Below are 20,873 nucleotides of genomic sequence, written 5' to 3' on the forward strand. Positions count from 1 at the left end.
ACCTGTTCGACGCCATGAAGAGCAAGTTCGGAGTTGAGCCATTCATGCGGTTGCATGGTGGACCTTCTCGGGCGAGTTGGGATGGTAGAACAAGCACATGCGTTCGTAAGAATGCCGATCGAGCCGGACGCGATCGTGTGGAGGGCTTTGCTGGGCGCTTGCAGGATCTACAAGCACGAAAAGCTCGGGCGGGAGATTGGGAAGATTCTGCTGCAGTTGGAGAAGGGATCAACATAAAAGCCTGACAACTGCGAAGATTACGTTGCACTATCAAATATGTATGCTGCAGCAGAAAGATGGGAGGATGTGTTGACACTGAGAGAAGCCATGAAGAATAATGCAGTACATAACAGAACAAGTAGAAGTGCAGTTTGAACCATCAAACTGGCAAAACGTGAACATAGAGGAAGGACTTAAAAAGCGGATGAACTCATACATGCTGGGCAGCACATTCGTGCCCACTCTTCGGAGGGAGGGCTAATTTCACTGTGTAACCACCATTGTTTTTAGCGTAGCTCTGTACGCGAAAAGTAACTATTATCTTCAGGATTGCACATATTCTTGGTCTGCAAGATTGTACATATTTTTGGTCCGCAAAAGTAGAGAAACACACTATTTATCTGCGTGGCAGTTGTATGACAAAATATCCGCACTTGCAGCTGCGGCTGAGTTCCAACCAACGCATCTGTAGAATAGATGTTGTAAATTGTTGACAGCAGGATAGCAATTAAGAAAACTGTGTAAGTTCAACTCTATCAAGGACATTGTACGAGAAACATTTTAAATATGTTGCGAGGGACCTGTTTTCTACCATAAACTAAAAAGATTGATTCCCTTCTAGATTTGTCGTGATCTGATCCGAACACTTCATAAATTTGATAGGTTTAAATCATTAGTTTAAAATGTTTAAGCAACTCATATATCCTATAACCCATGTCAAATATCCTTCCACATCTCTTAACATAAAAAGTATTAAAGAGAACCTAATATTGAACATGGCGAGCAATCGAAGAAAGAAATATTCTCCATTAAGATTGGATCTCACATGCACCAATGACAAACCTTAACAAATAGGAAAAACCATGACATCTTAGTTTCTATATTAAATGTGAAAGACGATTTGGATTAGTTTAGAGGGCTTTAGGGATCTATTATTATCAATCTGAGTTTAAATATTTCGGGTCAATGATCGAAACTTCAACTTAATGGGTCAATTATCTCATCGAATCATGATAGGATTCATTCCTTCACTCCACTTCATGAAATGTCTTACACTAAAACGAAGCCTGTGTCTAGAACTTGGAAAAGCCACAATAGGTCCTTTTATTCGGAAAAGAAATTTCTGCAGGACACTAATGGAATTTTTAGATTGTCTGCAACAAATCATCTACAAAGGACCATTCTTCAGTCCCTCCCATATGGTTGTTTTCAGAAAGAAATCCATTCAGTATCTTCCACGTGTTTGTTTCCATAGAGAAATGGATATCATTAAAGTTTGTTGACCAATACAAATGAACTATTGAGAACAAAAAATGGACCTTAGTTGGCAGCCATTAAGGGATTTTAACTCTTTTTCCAAAAGGCACCTGCATAAAACATTTGTTTCTTTTACCCTCCTTATTCAGCTATACAGCTCAAATTGTGAATGAAAGAGACATAATATGAGAGTTGCTCCACTCCTTTAGTTAATAGCTAGGACAGGAAAGAGAAGAAAAACAAGGGAGAGGGAAGTATTTGTCCCTATACTGAAGGCAACCCCATCATTACGTCATGTTTAGAATTGTATGTATAAATTACACAACTAGTAGTCACTTACAATATAGACAACCATTTTGAAGCACACTGATAAACTTCATTCTTTTACATAGTCATAGAACTAGTACCTTAGACAAGAAGATACTCTTTAGCTCAAAAGTAATAAGATAGGATAAGATAAAAAGCTTGCTGATTAAACTAGGTCATAAACCAATTTGCTAGATCAAGTTTTTCGTCCCTATATTGGATAATCACACCAAAAGAAGATAGATAGCATCAACATTTGGTCCATGACTCCATTAACCAGCCTAATGTTGTAATGTTAGGTGAAGAATTTCGAAAAATTAACTCCAGATCTTTTACAGGGATGTAAGGCCAAGTTAAGAAATGGATAAGTATATTTACCATAAAAAAAATATAAAAAGAAAAGATCTAGGGATTGAACTATTTAAGCCTTCAACATAAGCTACTTTAAGTTTGTTTCGTACCGTAGTAAACAATTCCTATAAATAAAAAAGGAGGCATCCAAGTCTCTTTTGATTCTCTCCTTGGCTGCATGCTTCCCAAAGGTACTCCAGGCTCCTAGGCACGAAAGTTCTTCCAGATCCAATACGGTTACAGAGTGATTCAAGTCTGGTTTACAAAACAATTCCAGAATAGGAATTCCTTTGCTACAAGTTGCATTTACTGGTTTTTCTCTTTGTCTGTTCCCCTGTTTTTGTTCATGTTATTTTATATGTTTCAAATAAATACATCTCACACAACATTATTCTGTTCTCTATATCCCTTGATTTCTTTTTGAACTTCTAGCAAATGTACCATGTCGTTCTTCAAAATCCGGATTACCACACGAACTGCTTAAAATGCCAAAACTTTGACAAGTAAAATACTGGATTAAGGATACCCTAGTTCACAAGTTCATCAGAAGGTTCTCTTATCAAGATTTGTAGCTATAGAAGATGAATCTTAAAAGCAGTCAAATAAAGGCTCAACTGAACTAGATTTCCTAATTCCAATCTATTTATATGCATAGGCTATGTTTTCAAACCACAAATAAGGGATTGGTTATTAAGATGGTCACACATGTACTTGTATAACATGCAGTTAACAATTAAAATAAAATGAACTTGCAATTCTATGATCCTGGAACTCTTTAGGATTAAATAAATCAGTATTCTCTTTGTCTATCAGCAATTGAACACCAGGACAAGAGTAAGTGTTGCAAAGAAGAATTATCATGCTAAACCAACAAGCTACAATTCTGAAAGGACCCTTTGCAGTTGTTTAGTACATACAAATTATGAAAGTGTAAGAGAAACAAACATAAGAGTAACAATCCAAATAATGTCACTAATAAAGCAACAATCATAAACAGATGAGTGTAATAAAGCTGAACCTGAACTAATACAGTGGTTTTCGATACGAGTGGGTTTTCTACTGATCTACAGCTACATTCTTTTAAATCTGTGATCCTCCAAATTGCAAGCAACTTTATCTACCCAAAATAACCAGAAACTGAGCAATATGCAGAAGTAGCAGCTAGAAAGCAACCAAAAACAGACAAAATCACAATCCACTCACGGCTTAATCCTCTTTCTGCAATTAACTCCAGGCATTCAAGCATCAGTTGCAAGAAAAAAGCAGCAAGCTGAAGTAAAGCCAAGTAACAAGAGAATCAAATTCGTTACCCATCACTTAGGCTCCATCAAGCTCAAAATAAGCCTCAAAACTTCGTCTCTCAGCTTGTCCACCGCATCAGCATCGACTTCCTCCTTCAAGGCGGCGAACCACCCGTCCTCCCCGTCCGCGCACCCCCCACGGGCGACATACCAGTCATAGACCACTTTGGCGATGGCCATCACAAACAACCCGCAGTCGTACCCGTTGGTCTGCTGCGGCGTGAACCCCTCAACGAACCGCGGGGGCTCGCCGCCATCATCGACGAACCCGCTGACGGCGTGGAAAAGCCGCTCCCCGTGACACCGATTGGCGCCGCGGCAGCTGTCGTGGTGCACGAATTCGCCGGTCTCCCGGCAGTAAACGAGGAGGCTCCAGTGGGAACCGCCCCCAGCGACCGTGACGTCGACGTTGCTGTTGACGGGGAAGAGGACGAGGTCCCGATCGGGGAGGCGGAGGGGGTCGGCGAACTGGCGGAGGGATTGGGGGTCGTGGCAGTTGGCGAGCCAGAAGGAGATGGAGGGCGGAAGGAGGAGGGCGCGCGGGGAGGGGCAGAGGGAGGCGAGGTGGGCGAAGTAGAACTCGATGATGCGGTCGTTGAGGTAATGGGGGCCGCGGAGGATGTCGAGGTCGGATCGCCTCATAACCACGTCGAGGTAGCTCAGGATCTTCTCGTCGCCCTTGTTATTGGGCGGCGCCATGGGCCCTCGCACTGAGAGCGGGCGTGCAAGGAGCGACAAGCGGCTTCACTTCGGAGGAGAAGGAGATGCCAAGCGGAGAAGAACGCGTCGAGCCGGAAGATAGCAATAACGAAGCCCAATCCGTTAAGAGGACGACGTGAGGCCGAAACCGCACCATGGCCGGTCCGCTATTGCTCTTAGGTTAAATATGCTAAGACATTAAATTAGATAAGCCTGAATTAAACAGTAAACTGATAATCATCAATACAATCTAAAATTATATATCAGTTTCAATATTTTTATATAAATCTTCATCACACATATCACATAAATGATTACCTCCTCGATTGCATTTGGTAGATCAAATTACAGTTTGACCTATTATATGCTAGATAATTACACGATGTGATCCTCCTTGTATCTTAGTTGTGCATAATAATATCTATGTGAGGAACACTACTATGATACTGACAACAATATATCAAAATAGGGTGACTAAGCTACCGAAGAAAGATTGATAAGAGCAAAGCACAGAAGAGATTTATACTACAAGCTTTCTATTCTCAAAATTCTTTGAAAGTATAAAGTAAAGCAGGTTCCTGATCAGCTCGATGAAGAGTTGGGGTATCTTAAGGTTTGCCCCGTAGAAAGTGTAGTAGTAAAGCAGGTCACTTCACTAAGGTTTTGTCCTGTAACAAGACAATCACTATCAGATAAACACGCAGCCTCCGACTCAAAATAAATAATATCAATTAATTTTATCATTAAAATTTGAGATTCAATAATCTTCTTTTTTTATAATGATAATATGAAGTTAACCTTAACTCCCTCTATCAATATGTCATATTGATAGAACCTTGAATTTAAATCAAAGCAATATTTCATCATGAATATTTCATACATTATATGCATATCATTGCATTGCATGTATCATTATTATAAGTTTTGCATGCATCATCATAAATATTTTAAATCATCATGGTATCAAAAGATCAAAGTATATTACATCCTACCATGTATGATTCTTATATCATCATATCCTCTCCCCCTTTGTCATCAACAAAAAGAAAAAGTACCGTTGAATCTCATATTTTGATGATGAAACCTCTTGATATATGTTTATGATTTAATCTGCGTTTTGAGTGACGTAGGATGCTTCGATCAGGATGAGACAATTAAAGCAGGTAAAATCATTTTGTGCCGGAGGAACATGTTAGAAGATTGGACGTCAGGCCGGTGGATCAGTCGACGTATCGACAGAAGGCTTCGGGCCGTGGACTCGGGCATCGAGCCAAGAAGAGCGGGTATTATGCCAAAGATATCGGAGTTGCGGAGTCAACTGGCCGATTGAGCAATAGGCCGCAGGAGAGGACGATGCGTCGAAGAATCGGACGAAGCGTCGAGGGACCAATAACATATCGGACAACTTGGTTAATTGCTTAGGATTAATTGTCTTGATCAAAGTTTTGTTTTACATGTGTAGGATTAACTATGATGGAAGAAAGACATGCAGTAGGAGTTACGCCGGAGTCAAGACCATGATCATGTTGGGGTTTCGAGAGTTCGATGGAAGTCCGAACGATCGTCGGAGGTTCTACGGGAACAAATCCGAGAAGTTTAGGAGCTTGCTAAAGAAGCTCGTCGGAACTCGCCAAGTGGATCATCGCAAGTCCAGGAGTTTGCTAGAAGTCCGCCGGAGGATTGCCGAAGGTTTGTCGAATGTTCACCGGAAGTTCGCCGGAAGCTTGCTTGAAGAAGCGATTGACGCACCAGAGTAAGTTGCAGTAAATGTCTTAAGAAATATTGTAGTTAGCATGTAGATTAAGTTAGGAATGGGAGGTGATCCTATTAACTTAATCTGGGGGCAATTGGGCCCTTGATAGACCCAAATTGGACCAAATAGATCAATCCATTCGGACCAGAATTCCTGTCAGGCGGTGGCACCGCCCAGGATATGATCTCCTAAGAAAGCTGGGCGGTGCAACCGCCTAGGTCAAGCGGTGGCACCACCTGGGCTCAGTCCCCGAGCGAGACTAGGTGGTGCAACCGCCCAAGTCAGGCGGTGGCACCGCCTAGGCTCAGTCTCCGAGTGAGACTGGGTGGTGCAACCGCCCCTGACAAGCGGTGGAACCGCCTGAGCTCGGTCTGCGAGCTCTGCCAAGCGGTGTAACCGCCCTTGACAGGAGGTGGCACCGCCCAGAGGCTCAGTCTCCGAGCTCTGCCAGGCGGTGCAATCGCCCCAAGCGGTGCAACCGCTAGACCCCAAAATTTCGGGAGATGACAGTTTTCAGTTCGGAATTCAAACTGGTTTGGGGCCTATAAATACCCCACCCTTTCAACAATGAAAGGGCAAACCAAAAGCACCAAAAATCCAATCTTACTTTGTGATTTTTAAAACTCAAAAGTATTGTAAAGGCTAGAAGTTCTCCTCCCTCTTTTCTTCTAAGTTTTGAGCTTTCAAGAGAGGAGAGAAATTCTGTAAGGGTTGTCTCCTAAGCCCATTAAAAGGAGTGAAAATATAAAAGGGTAGTTGGCCTTCACCTATTGAAGGAAGGCCTCTAGTGGACGTCGGTAACCTCGTTTGAGGAGGAAGCCGAAAGTGGATGTAGGTCACGTTTGACCGAACCACTCTAAATCTCGGTTCGCATTTACTTTGAGCATCTTATCTTTACTGCAAACCTCCTCAGTAGCTTACTACCTTCTGCTCATTTACGAACGTGTTTCATAGTTAAGTATTTTTCGAATCGGCGTTAAGATAGAATATTTAAATCTTTTGTTTCTTGTATTACCGTTACTTTTGATTCCCAAGCTTTAGAAAGTGATCGCAAAACTTTACTAACAAGTTTAAAATTTGAGAAACATTTGCCAAGAGCTTTTAAACCATTGACGACATCCGTGAAACCAGTGTACATATCAATAATGGTTTCGCTCGGCTTCATTCGAAAAAGCTCGAAATCATGCATCAAAAAATTTACTTTAGAATCTTTTACACTACTTGTGCCTTCGTGTGTGATTTCAAGAGTGCGCCAAATATCGAAAGCCATTTCGCACATAGAAATCCGATTGAACTCATTTTTGTCCAAAGCACAAAATAAGGCATTCATAGCCTTTGCCTTTAAAGAAAAATACTTCTTCTCCAAATCCGACCATTTGTTCATCGGTTTAGAGGGAAGTTGAAAACTGTTTTCAACAATATTCCATAAATCCAAATTCATAGAAATCAAGAAAACTCTCATTTAAGTTTTCCAATAAGTGTAGTCCAATCTGTTAAACAATGGTGGATGAACAACCGATAAGCCCTCTTGAAAGCCATGAAGAGCCATTTCTCTCGGGTATAAATCCGAAATGAGAAATACTGGGCTTTGATATCAATTGTTAGGATCAAGAGCACTAAGAGGGGGGGGTGAATTAGTGCAGCGGAAAATTTTCGACGATTAAAACTGCATTCGTACGATAAAAGCGATTTTGGTAAGAAAGTCGATTCGTAAATCACTTTAACTTGTGATCAAGCGAGATGCAGTTAAAGCAAAGATATAAAGGCAGTTTGCTGGGACATAGAACATTTGAATACCATTGGAGCATAAGCTCAAGTGATGGTGAACAAGAACTACTCACTAAGAAATTTAAAAGATTAAAGAAACAAAAATTTAAGAACAAAAAGAACGGAACTACTTGCTTTGAACGCAAGAAGAAGAACACAAAGTGGGATGAATCGAGCTCCTCCGAAGACGAGGAGAAAATCAACAAAGGCGAGGTAGCAAACTACGCCTTAATGACATTCAACGATGAGGTAATCAAAACCCCCTTAATTTATTTTGAAATTACTTGATGTTTTTCATGATGCATTTTTTTTTAGAATAATTATTTTTCTTAAAAATTATATTTTAAAAGAAATTAAAAATGCAAGAATATGATCATGCTCATAATTTTGAAAATAATCATGAAAAATACATATTTTATGATAAACAAACAAAATGATTTTGATTGAAAATATGAAATCATGCTATATGTGGTTAAGAAATAATAATGTGTATCATGTTGATTTCCATTGTTATTTCTCGATTTTGATTAAATAAAATCATGTTTGAAGAAATGCATAATGATGTAATATTAAACATTTTGATACCATGATTAATAATTTTATGCATGAGATTTTAACTTATACATGATGATAAGCATGTGTTATTTTCATGAGTGTATTTGAAAAACATATGGCAAAACAATGTCCGAATATATGAAAGTGTTAAATTTCATTTTTCGATTCTCTTGATTTTTATGATTTATTGATCTTGATGGTTTTATGACGAAATTCATTTTTCGATCCTAAATGTTGATGTATGTTTTTATTTAACATAAATGAAAAAGCATGCTAACATGAAATCAATCACTTAAAATAAAATACTTAAAAAAGGGAAAATATATTATCAATGAAATCATGAATCTACTTATGTTATGAATTTTGTGAACCATAAAAATGATTTTGGTGATTTGAATTTGAGATGAGTTTTATCAAAATCATGATCTTGATTTCTTGGAATAACATGAGATTTCTCTTGATGATCATCTCGATTATTTAAAAAGAGATTTGTCGAAATGATTCATGGAATTTTCGATTCATGGAATTTTCGATTTATGGAATTTTCGATTCATGTTATATGTTGAAGATTTGAAACCATGTTTGATATAATGCATACCCAAGAAATGTTGATTTGGCAAAATGAATGATGATTTTTCTCTTGAATATAACTTGTGATATGTTTTTTTTTTATGAATCATCATCTTGATTTCTCGATATTCGATACATGAAATTTTATTATGAATCAAGATTTTTTGTTTAATCGATCTCCTAAGATTTTCTTTCGATTATTTATGAGGAGGTTTTTCAAAAAGAAATCATGTCTTTTGGTATTCACATGTTTAAATCTTTCATGATACGATCTTTATGCAATTCCTTGTATTCATGAAATATTTATCTCATCACCCAACTAATTCTTCTTGATATTTTTTATGTGATGATATGAATGCATGAAATATTCATAAATTTGTATTGATACATGCAATACTTATGATAATGATGTACATAATGTATTATATATGATGTGTATCATGAATGCTTTAAATGATGAATGTTTAATATCATGATCAACATGTTGATAAATGCTTAAAAATTTTAATGCTTGAATATCATGTATGATATGCTCATAATGATGATTGATTTATTTATATCATGCATGAAAAATGAAATGTATGGTTTTGAAAATGTGTATATTTTAATTTGAAAATATAATGATAAGATTGATACTTACCTTTGTCATGATTTAGAAATTGACGCAAAGGGTCTTCCCTTCTTTTTGACATTGACAAAGGGGGAGAAATATCGCTAGCTCATCTTGCAAAATTTAGAAACATGCACTTTGCAAAGGAAGCAAATATTTGCTAGCTTACATATTGCAAGGAAAAGAACTTGACATCTTGAACATCACAAAAATTTGCTACCTTGCACGATGTAAAATTTGCTAAAATTGTTAGCTTGTGATCTAAAGAGAAGTAAAAAGTTGCTATCTCAAAAGAAGCAAATTGCACAATTCAAAAAGAAAGCAAAAATTACACTTATCAAAAGAGAAGAAATTGCTATCTTGAACATCGGCAAGAATTGCTAGCTTGAAATCTCAAGAAAATGCAAAAATGTGCTATCGTGCTTATCTCAAGAAAAGCAAATATGCTAGCTTAGGTAAGTTTTACATGAATGTCCCTCTCAATTAGAACTCTCCTAGCTAGAGTCCTAACAGCACCCCTCACTTTTCTATTGAAAAAAGATGCCTTCCAATGGTCAAACAAAGCCTTCGCTACCTTCGACAAACTTAAGGCACCATGACGATGATGCCGATGCTAGCGCTACCAGATTTCAACCGACCCTTCATCATTAAGATCGATGTATCTGGAGTTAGAATTGGAGTCATTCTCATGCAAGATGATCGACCACTCGCATACACTAGCAAGACGTTATCTCCCTCCCATTAAAACATGTCAATATATGATAAGGAGATGCTCGTCATTGTACACACAAGAACATAGTGGAGACCTTACCTGATCGGCCGATGATTTCAAATTAAAACCGACCATAGAATTCTCAAGTACTTTTGGAGTAGAAAATATCATCTCTTGAGTAGCAAAAATGAGTAACCAAACTTCTAGGATTTGATTATGAAATTATTTATAAAAAGGGAAAAGAAAACGTTGTTGCATATGCACTCTCACGGTTGCCTAAGCAAGCTAAATTTTTAGCCATCTCCCTTCCTACCACCGGCTTCCTTAAGGACATTAGGGAGGAATGGAAGAAGGATCCAGAGATTAGCAACATCATAAAAAAATTGGAGGAGGATCCAAGTACAATAGCACACTACACTTGGGATTCGAGGGATCTACGCTATAAAGGTCGCATTGTGTTTATACCCGACTCTCCTTGCATCAAAATCATCCTGCATGAAATGCACTCCACACCTTCAGTAGGGCACTTCAGATTCCTGAGAACCTACAAAAGAGTGAAGTAAATTTTTTATTAGAGAGGGATGAAAAAAATTATTTCTGAATATGTGGCACAATATGATGTATGTCAATAGCACAAGGGTGAAACAGTGGCAAGTCTAGGGAAGGTGCAACCACTACTCATACCGGACTCGGTGTGGACTGACATCTCCATCGACTTTATCAAAGGTCTACCACCTTCCAAAGGTAAAAGCACAATTCTCGTGATGGTTGATCGACTTATGAAATATACTCATTTTTGTACTGTACGAAATCCCTACTCTACTGCTAATATTACCCAGATTTTCATAGAAAATATTGTTAAACTATATGGGATGCCAAGGTCCATTATAAGTGATCATGACAGAATCTTCACCGGTAAATTTTGGACCGAGTTATTTCAGTTATAGGGCACCAAACTCAAGATGAGCATAACATATCATCTATAAATTGACGGCTAAACAGAGTTAGTGAACAAGTGTTTAGAGACGTACCTTCGGTATTTTGCTAGTTACCGACTAAAGGAGTGGGCTAAATGGCTCCCTTAGGCCAAATGATAGTATAATACTATATAACAATCATCTACAAAATGTGCCAAGCATTGTATGGTCGGCCAGCCCCTGTGATTCCAAAGTATGTAATTGGCTCAACTAAGGTAAATCAGGTCAATTAAGAATTTATTGACAGAGACAAACTCCTACAGTTGGTAAAAGATAATCTCTCTACCGCTCAAGCTAGAATGAAGCAGCAAGCCGACAAACAACGAAGCGAAAGAGAATTTTCAGTAGGAGATTGGGTTTATCTTCGCCTATAGCCATAAAAGAAACTCTCCATCAACACACGAGCCTCCATGAAGCTATCCCTATATTTTTATGGGTCATATCAGATCACATAGCATATTGAAGCCGTGGCATACAAACTTAAATTGCCTAAGGATGCTAAAATTCACCCTGTCTTCCACATGTCATGTTTGAAGCCCAAGTTGGGAGAACACGAGTCACCCCATATCCAACTGCCCAACACCACTAATGATAGAGATATTCAAGTCCAACCACAGGCCATCCTCGACCGCAGAATCATGATGCATCACCGACGTCCCTATACTGAAGTACTAGTGCATCGAAATAATTTACCACTCGAAGACCCAATTCCTTGAGTTCATAGAACCTCAGCCATGAGGACAATGTTGATTTGGAGAGGGTGGGCTTGATAGGACCCTACTAGGGTTGGGTCCTACTTAACCAAGAAGCAGCTAATCAAAAACCTTGTGAGATTATAATAAACCCCACCTAGCCATCTCTTGCTAGTCATATGTGCCCTACAAGCTAATCACATAAGTGATGACACGTGTGACTTGACACGTAGTCTTTTTGCTTATTATATTTTGATATTTATCACTTTATATTGCTTGTTGCATATATGAATATATATATTGTGATGTCTTGGATCTATGCAATGGGAATCGGATCATGATGAGATCACGATAATGAGACTGATTCGCCTTTAAACAGAGATCCTAAATAATCCCGATCATAGGTTACTCGAGAGGGACATTGAGATAACTGGACAGACTGGTATGTTGTATATTCGTCTATATGATGGATGTAGCTAGCCTCATAGCTACTCATGTGGGGACACTAGGGATACAATATAGGTGCTCATTGGAGAATGAGTTCACTGATTGATCCGCTTACGAAATGCTAAATGATTAATGATGCCTTATTGTCAAATAGTGACTCCGTAGTCCTAATGGTGTATATGGTCCTTAGACTTAAGATACCAAGAATGTCCTACATGAGTGCTCCACTCTTTGATACAGGACTTACAAGTTTGGATGTCTCAAATCTAACACAGCCGGTTATCGGGAGTGATAGTCATCCTTACGAGGGCTATTGAGTATCGGTAGAGAATCATCTACTCTTGATATCATGAGAGGAATGTTTCATATGTTCTTACTCAGACAAATCCCTGGCTAGGGTTATTCGGATTGAGAGAGAAAATATTCTCCGGGAGAATCCAATTAGAGCGAGACTCGAGTAGAAATCGTATGGGTCTGACAGCATCATGCCTGGTATACGGTCTCTAGAATATTAGATAGATGAGGGACTATGTACCCGACAACTAAGGACAGATAGGTCTAATGGATTAGATTCCCCTGTATCGTCTGGTGACTGCGGCGTAGTGGCCTAGTATATCTGTAGTCGATGAATCTAGTGAATTATTATGAAGATAATAATTCACTGAGCGAGAAGGAGTTCTGACAGGTATGACTCATGGCCAGCTCGATATTGGGCCTAGAGGGTCATACACATATGGTAGGCATTGCGATGAGTAGAGGTTCAGATATGAGATATCTATCGGAGCCCATATCTAATTGGATATCCAATAAGCCATAGAATTATTGGATCCTATGGATGAGATCCAATATGAGCCCATGAGATTCTTGGATAGAAATTCACTAATCTAAGATGCTTGGGTAGTTGGATGGAGATCCAATACCCAATAGGGGAGGATTAATTAGGGTTAAGTTGGCAGGGGACTTCTATAAATATAAGGGTTTCAATAGTTTATAGGCTAGAGCTTTTTACTACCTCTCTTATTCTCCTCCCCCTCTCCACCTCAGAGCAGGCCTAAAGTTTTGAGGAGCATCATCGCAGCCCTGCTGTGTGGATCACCACTAGAGAGGAGAGTGCTTAACCTCCTTCACCCTCTCCTAGAGATCTGTTGGGATTCAAGGATATACGATCTCCCTAGGTAACACAATTTATCTCGCATGTGGTTTTCTATTTCATGGATTTTTATGCATCAATCTTCGCACGACGACGAAAGTATCTTTGGGAATTGAGGACTTTATTTTATGTTCTTCCCCTACGCATATGATGTCACCCCTAAGATTTTCCAACAATGGTATCAAAGCCAGGTTATTCGTGCAAAAATTAGTTTTGAACTACGTGTATTGTGTTTTGGAGAAGCTTTTAATATCAAAATCGTTGACGCAAAAGCGAGAAAGGGTTGCAACTATTGATTCCCTTGCTACCCTCGTTGCCATCTGTGTGCAGTAGGCTTGCTACCAGCAGTCGGCAGCCTGCAGGAGCCGATAGTCTGCTAGCGCAGCCTGCAGCAGTTGGCGCTACCACTGGCAGCCCGCGTGCAGAGGCGTTGTGAGGTAACGACACTTGTAGCCGCTGCGCTTAGGTGCAGTGGCGCGACGGGGTAGTGGTGTCTAGGGCCGTTGTGCCCGCGGGGTGAGGCGTCGTAGGGCAGCGGTGCCTACGGGCGTTGCGCCCGTGAATAGAACCGCTCGGCGGCGATGCCCATAGGGGCGCTCGCCAACGGTGGCGCCCACCTGCGGGGGTGGCGCAGCCCGTGGGCAAGGGCGGCACCCCCCGTCGCACAGGCCGCCGTCGGCAAGGTGGCGACAGCCGCAATGGGAAGAGGGAGAAAGGGGCTTAGGGTTTTCTGGGCAAAAGATAGTTTTGCCCCTCGAAATTTCAGAAATTTCAGATTCTATCTTTTACCCAAATTATAAAAATACCCCTCAGAATTTAAAAAATTTTCTGTATGTCCCTGATTATTATTATTTATTATTATATAGTATTCCTACATGATGATGATTTATAATGTAATGTATGATATGATATGTGTACAGATGATCATGGACTGTGTGATATGTGTACTTGTGATTATTATTATTGGGACCTACGAGCCTCCATTTTTATTTTTCATTTATTATGTATATAATTAAGTTGTAATCATATGAGGAGGCGCAGTTGGAGTATGAAAGCGATAGTAGGACCGACGAGACGAACGATTGTGATGTATGGAGATGTGTCGAGATACCGATGGAACTGACGAGGACGAGATGGATGATTATAAGGTTGGAGATGCACCGCTACACACATAGATTTTGATGTAAGTGATTAGGCCCATTGGCTCGGGCCTGATTATATTAGATTATGGTCCATGATCATTTGGTGTAAATGCTCATGTGATGTGTGATCGTTTATACACCTACTAGATATGTATATATATATTTGCATGCGATGTAGATATATATTAAATATGTATGTGTGTGACATGTCATATTAGGAGACAAAATCAAAGAAACCCCTCTCTCGACAATATTAAGTTGGTAAACATGAGGCAATTAGATTGACCCACATATCCTTCCATCATTATAGGTAGGGATCGATTCTCAGTGTAGGTTGAGTTGGTTGAGTCCCTCGAGGCTCACCTATATCATGATTCGCTATCTTGCCTACGACATAGAGATGTCACCGGTGACCTGAGAACATGGTATGCTTAGTCGAGTCCCTCGAGGGTATATCATCGAATCAGACTCATCTCATAACGATGGTGTTGACTTAACCGAACATCATGGTTGGTCGAGTCCCTTAAGACCATGGTGATTCGGAGGCCAAATAGAATGAAAATCATAAGGAGTTGTGATCGGCAAGAGTTGCCTATCTTTTGAGCTTAATGTGATTTGTCAAGTCCCTCGAGGTTATACTAAGACGTTGATTGGATCCTGATCCCCACTAGAAGTCTGCCGGAGACTTCCGTTTCATATGCTAAGGGAGTCGCATGACTTACCAGTAAAATAGTGGGAGCATATTAAGATAGGAAGTTCATATCTTGATTGTTTATTTTTACAAAATCTGCATATTATTTATTTATGCTATATCTTTATTTTCAGAAAATGTCACTTTCAAATCCCTTACGTGACATACTTGATGTTAACCGCCTCACTAGTCCAAATTATATGGATTGGCTCCGCAACTTGAGAATTATTCTCACGGCGAAGATAATCACATATGTCCTTGATACAATGATGCCTATGCCCGAGAAAGGGGCAAGCGAGGATGAAATCACTCGCTATGTGAAGTACATTGATGACTCCACTCTTGCTTAGTGTTACATGTTGGGCTCCATGACTCCTGAGTAACAGAGATAGCATGAAAATATGGATGCCAGATCTATTCTCCTATATGTCCGCAAACTATTTAAGGAACAGGGAATGACTTAGCGATATGAGATATCCAAGAGCCTCTTCCGCACTAGGATGACTAAGGGGACCCTGGTTCAAAAACATGTCCTAAAGATGAATGAGTGGATAGAGAAACTCACAGATCTAGGAATGGTCCTAGAGGATAACCTATATATGGATCTTGTGTTTCAGTCCCTACCAGATTCCTTTTCACAATTCATAATAAATTTTAATATGAACAAGGTTGAGGTGACTCTCCCGGAGCTCCTCAATATATTGAGGGAGGCAGAGAGCACTATCAAGAAAGAGAAGCCAGTTCTCTACACTAGTGAGACCAGAAAGAAAAGGAAACTAAAAATGTCCCTTAAGAAGGGCAAGGGCAAGGGCATACTAGGTAAAGCAAAGGTTGCTAAGAAAGACCTAGCAAAGGACAAAGGCGAGTGCTTCCACTACGGAAAAGATGAGCATTGGAAGAGGAACTACAAAGAGTACCTTGCAAAGAGGGCGAAATAGAAGCTTGGAGAAGCTTCAGGTACATTCATGATCAGTTTTCATTTGTCACTCTTATGATAACATATGAGTATTGGATACCGGTAGTGCTTATTATATTTGTAATTTGTTGTAGGTTTTGACAAGGCCTAGGAGACTGGCGAAAAGCGAGATGGACCTCACGATGGGCAATGGAACAAAAGTTGCTGTAGTTGCTATTGGCGAGGTTGCCCTACATCTGCCTGGTGTAGCTATTATTTCATTGGATGCATGTTATTTTGTTCCTTCTATTATCAAAAATGTTATTTTCATTTCATGTTTGATAGTTAGTGGATATAAATTATTTTTTGAGAACAATGATTATTCAATATTATTAGATAATGAGATCATCATGAGAGGAATACTGCATAATGGTTTGTTTATGGTAGACACTACTCCACATATCATGAATGTAAGTGTGTCTAAGAGGAAACGAGATGAGGTGAACAGTGCATACCTGTGGCATTGTAGGCTAGGTCACATCTATTCGATCATAAGTCATATGCAACTTGTGAGCCTTGCCTTCGTGGAAAACTGACCAACTCTCCATTTAGTGGAACTAGAGAAAAAGCCATTGAACTACTAGAACTCATATATAATGATGTTTGTGGACCCATATCAACTCATGTCATTAGTGATTACTCCTACTTCATTACCTTTACTGATGATTTCTCAAGGTATGTATATGTGTACTTAATGAAGTACAAGTCTGAGGCCTTTGAGAAATTCAAAGAGTATAAGAATGAAGTGGAGAATCAAACTAGAAATAGTATCAAGACTCTTCGATCAGATCGAGGAGGTGAGTACTTAACTACAGAGTTTATCCAGTTACTCAAGAACCATGGGATTCTATCCCAATGGACACCTCCTTATACACCTCAGCTCAATGGTGTATTTTAAAGGAGGAATCATATATTGTTAGACATGGTACAGTCCATGATGAGTTTTACTGACCTACCCATCTCATTCTGGCAATATGCCCTAGAGACCATAGCTTACCTTCTAAACAGAGTTCCAATTAAGTCGGTAGTGTCTACATCATATAAGATATGGAAAGGAAAGAAGCCCGATCTTAAGGTTGTTAAGATTTGGGACTACTCTGCTTACGTTAAAAGATATAATCCCAATAAGTTGGAATCAAGGACGGAGCAGTGCAAGTTCGTGCGATACCCCAAGGAAACTTGTGGGTATTATTTCTATCATCTTGAGGACCAAAATGTCTTTGTAGCCAAGAGAGCGGTGTTCCTTGAGAAGGAACACATTCTTGGCGGAGATAGTGGGAGTATGATAGAGTTGAGCGAGGTTGGAGAACCTAGCTCAAGCACCACTCTATAACCCGAGTATGTTCAGGTACCTAACACACAAGTTCCAACTTTACGTAGGTCCGGCAGAGTATCCCATCCTCCTAAAAAATATGTGGGACATATTGGAGAAGAGGATGTTGAGGATATTAATCCTTAGACCTACGAAGAGGCTATTATGAGTATAGACTCCGGGAAGTGGCAAGAAGCCATGAATTCTAAGATGGATTCAATGCACTCCAACAAGGTTTGGAACCTAGTTGATGCGCCCGAGGGTGTTGTACCCATCGGTTGCAAGTGGATCTTTAAGAAAAAGATCAGAGTAGATGGAAAGGTAGAGACCTATAAAGCAAGGCTAGTGGCTAAGGGGTATTATCAAAGGTAAGGTGTTGACTATGATGAAACCTTCTCAGCCATAGCCATGCTAAAATCCATCTGAATTCTATTGGCTAATGCAGCACACTATGATTATGAGATCTGGCAGATGGATGTGAAAACCGTAGTCCTCAATGGCAACCTTGAGGATAAGCTGTATATGATATAGCCCGAGGGATTCGTGTCCAAGGACTGCCCAGATAAGATGTGCAAGTTGCTTAGATCCATTTATGGACTAAAGCAAGCTTCCCGAAGTTGGAACATAATATTTGATGAGGTAATCAGATATTATGACTTCGTTAAGAACGAAGATGAACCTTATGTGTACATGAAGGTAAGTGAAAGCGTTATCACCTTCTTGGTATTATATGTGGATGACATCCTGATCATTGGGAATGATGTAAGAATGCTATCCACAGTAAATGCTTGGTTATCTAGTGTTAGGACTCTAGCTATGAGAGTCCTAATTGAGAGGGACACTCTGTTAGGACTCTAACTAGGAGAGTCCTAATTGAAAGGGACACTCTGTTAGGACTCTAACTAGGAGAGTCCTAATTGAAAGGGACATTCTGTTAGGAGGTTTTTTCTTATAGAAGAATTAGGAGTTGTAAGGGAATAGGAGTCTTGAGTATGAGTCATATTAGGAGTTGGTTAGAAGTAAGAGTCTTAATTAGGAGTCCTATTAGGAGTTAGGGTTTAGAAGCCCTATAAATAGCCATGTATTCCTTCTCTTTTCATAAGCAATAGATGAATCTTTTCTGCAGCCTTTGAGCAGCAACTTGGAGGGAGGAACCCCTATAGAGTTCCAAGGAGGCTGATCCCCTAAAGAGATCAACCCCAAGTTTAGAATCTGCAAGGGTTCTAACACCTGGTATCAGAGCAGCGTTCTTGGCGTCTCGCTGCCCTTCCACAGCCATCCATCAACCCTCCACAACCATCCAAAGCAATTCCCACAATTGCTTAAAAGACCGTCGTCGAATTTCGCCATCATCTCCACCACCGCAGATCATCCTTTGATCTCCCCGTGAATTGCAACAGGTTCTGGTTTCCTACCTTACTGCTGCTGCAATTTATTTATCCCTATCCGAAAATCCAAAAAAAAAAAAAAAATTCGTTCCTATTTTGCTGCAAATTTTCATCGTAAGTTGCTGAAATTTTTCGACGAGAATTCTGCTATCGTAACTTACACCAATTATCTTGCTGTTACTGTCGAAATTTTCTTGATGGACATCCTTGCTGTCATATAAACTGAGATATTGCTGTCAACTCTCTCCTCAAATCTCTCAAATTTTTTGTGGAGATTTCGTCGAGAAACCGCTGTTTCTTCGACGATAATTCTGCTCTTACAAGATAACACAATTCTACAGCAAACTTTCACTGATTTCTATCAAACCTATACATGCCTTTAACTCGTCAACAAAAGAGAGATCTTAACATCACAGATTTGGAGTCATATACTATGGCATCTGAGGAGGCAATCAATGCTAAATTTGAAGCCTTTGAGGCACGAATGGAGGATAAGATTCGGACTCTCCTTACCGAATTCAGTTTGGGCCGACCACCAAGCCCGAAGAAATCACATCAAGGAGAGAGCTCTAACCAATCACATCATGCCCAAAGAGATGACTTCCAAGAGAGGGGAGGCTCTATGACCGACCCCAACTATTCGTGCATGAGAGTGGACTTCCCTAGATGGGAAGAAGGAGACCCAATTGGTTGGATCTCGTGCGCTGAGCGATATTTTCGGTACCATAAAACTGCGGATGCATCCATGGTGGAAATTGCAGCTATACATCTTGAAGGGGATGCCATACAATGGTTTGACTAGTTTGAACACACTTATAGAGCCCTTTCATGGCGACAATTCAAAGAAGGACTACTGATCCGCTTCGGACCAACTTATTACGAGAACATTGACGGACAACTAGCAAAGATCCGACAAACCTCCACCATTCAGGAGTACCAAACCAGGTTTGAAAGGTTATCTAATCAAACTCGTGATTGGTCTGAAAAACAGTTATTGGGAACTTTTATTGAGGGCTTAAAGCCGGAGATCCGGGGAGAAGTTAAGGCGCGACAACCATACACGCTTATGGTAGCCATCTCTTTCGCACGACTTCAAGAGGAGCGATTGAACCATGAAGTCCGGAGGACAAGGATCACTCCACGACCTACAATACTAAAGCCCTCAGCCCCCCCTACTATCAACCGAGTCCCTGCACCGAAAAGGTTAACAAGAGAAGAACTTCGGGAGTGATCTGCGAAGGGGTTATGTTGGCATTGCGACGAGCCGTGGAGCTGCGAGCATCGCTGTAAAAAAGGTAGACTTCTTATGATTGAACCAGTAGAAGAAGAGGTCATTGAACATCTAGAAGAGAGCCTTGAACATGAAGAAGAAGATATGGAAGAAGAGCCACAGCCAACCGACATTACGGTACACGCACTAGCCGGCTATTCAAATCCGCAAACGATGAAAGTTGGAGGCCTTCTCAAACAATAGCCGATCACTGTTCTCATCGACACGGGTAGCACTAATAACTTCCTGAATAGTAAGGTTGCTGCTCGGATGGCACTGCATATTGAAGGTTGCAGCAAGTTCGATGTAAAGGTTGCCGACGGTAGAATCCTAAAGTGCGACCAAAGATGCCCGCAGGTGAAATTATTACTGTAAGACCAAGAAATTATCACCGATTTCTTCCTCCTACCAATCGATGACTATGAGGCAGTGCTTGGTATAGAATGGCTGATTACACTAGGTGATGTCTCTTGGAACTTTTCTAAATTAATTATGAAATTCTACTGTAAGGGCAAACAAATCATCCTACGCGGGAAGCGCGGAAGCAACGTTACCACTGTTTCGACCCAACGAATGGAGAAAGTTTTACACAAGGTAAATGGTGCCTTTTTGATGCACCTCTAGCAGCAACCAGAGGGGAAGAAAATAGAATTTGAAGATCAAAATCTTGCCCAATTGCTTACTGAATTTGCCGACATATTTGCTGAACCGCGCGGTCTTCCTCCTTCTCGGCAACATGACCATCGAAT

General features: G+C 40.2%; 1 protein-coding gene across 1 annotated transcript; it reads right to left on the bottom strand.

Annotated features, from left to right (window-relative positions):
- Window positions 1–500: 500 nt before the first annotated feature.
- Window positions 501–4,276, bottom strand: LOC135648358 (NEDD8-specific protease 1-like). Its single transcript, XM_065165992.1, has 2 exons — window positions 3,444–4,276; window positions 501–685 (listed from the first exon to the last, which is right to left on the bottom strand). Exon 1 carries the CDS (start codon window positions 4,131–4,133, stop codon window positions 3,447–3,449), a length of 687 nt encoding a protein of 228 aa, XP_065022064.1. The 5' UTR covers window positions 4,134–4,276; the 3' UTR covers window positions 501–685; window positions 3,444–3,446.
- Window positions 4,277–20,873: the final 16,597 nt, after the last annotated feature.

Source organism: Musa acuminata, chromosome BXJ3-9, assembly GCF_036884655.1.
Source record: "Musa acuminata AAA Group cultivar baxijiao chromosome BXJ3-9, Cavendish_Baxijiao_AAA, whole genome shotgun sequence".
Classification (NCBI taxonomy): Eukaryota; Viridiplantae; Streptophyta; class Magnoliopsida; order Zingiberales; family Musaceae; genus Musa; species Musa acuminata.

Bases quoted from the DNA above. Each gene is read 5' to 3' on its own strand.
- LOC135648358 (XM_065165992.1), bottom strand. From the start codon at position 4,133: ATGGCGCCGCCCAATAACAAGGGCGACGAGAAGATCCTGAGCTACCTC.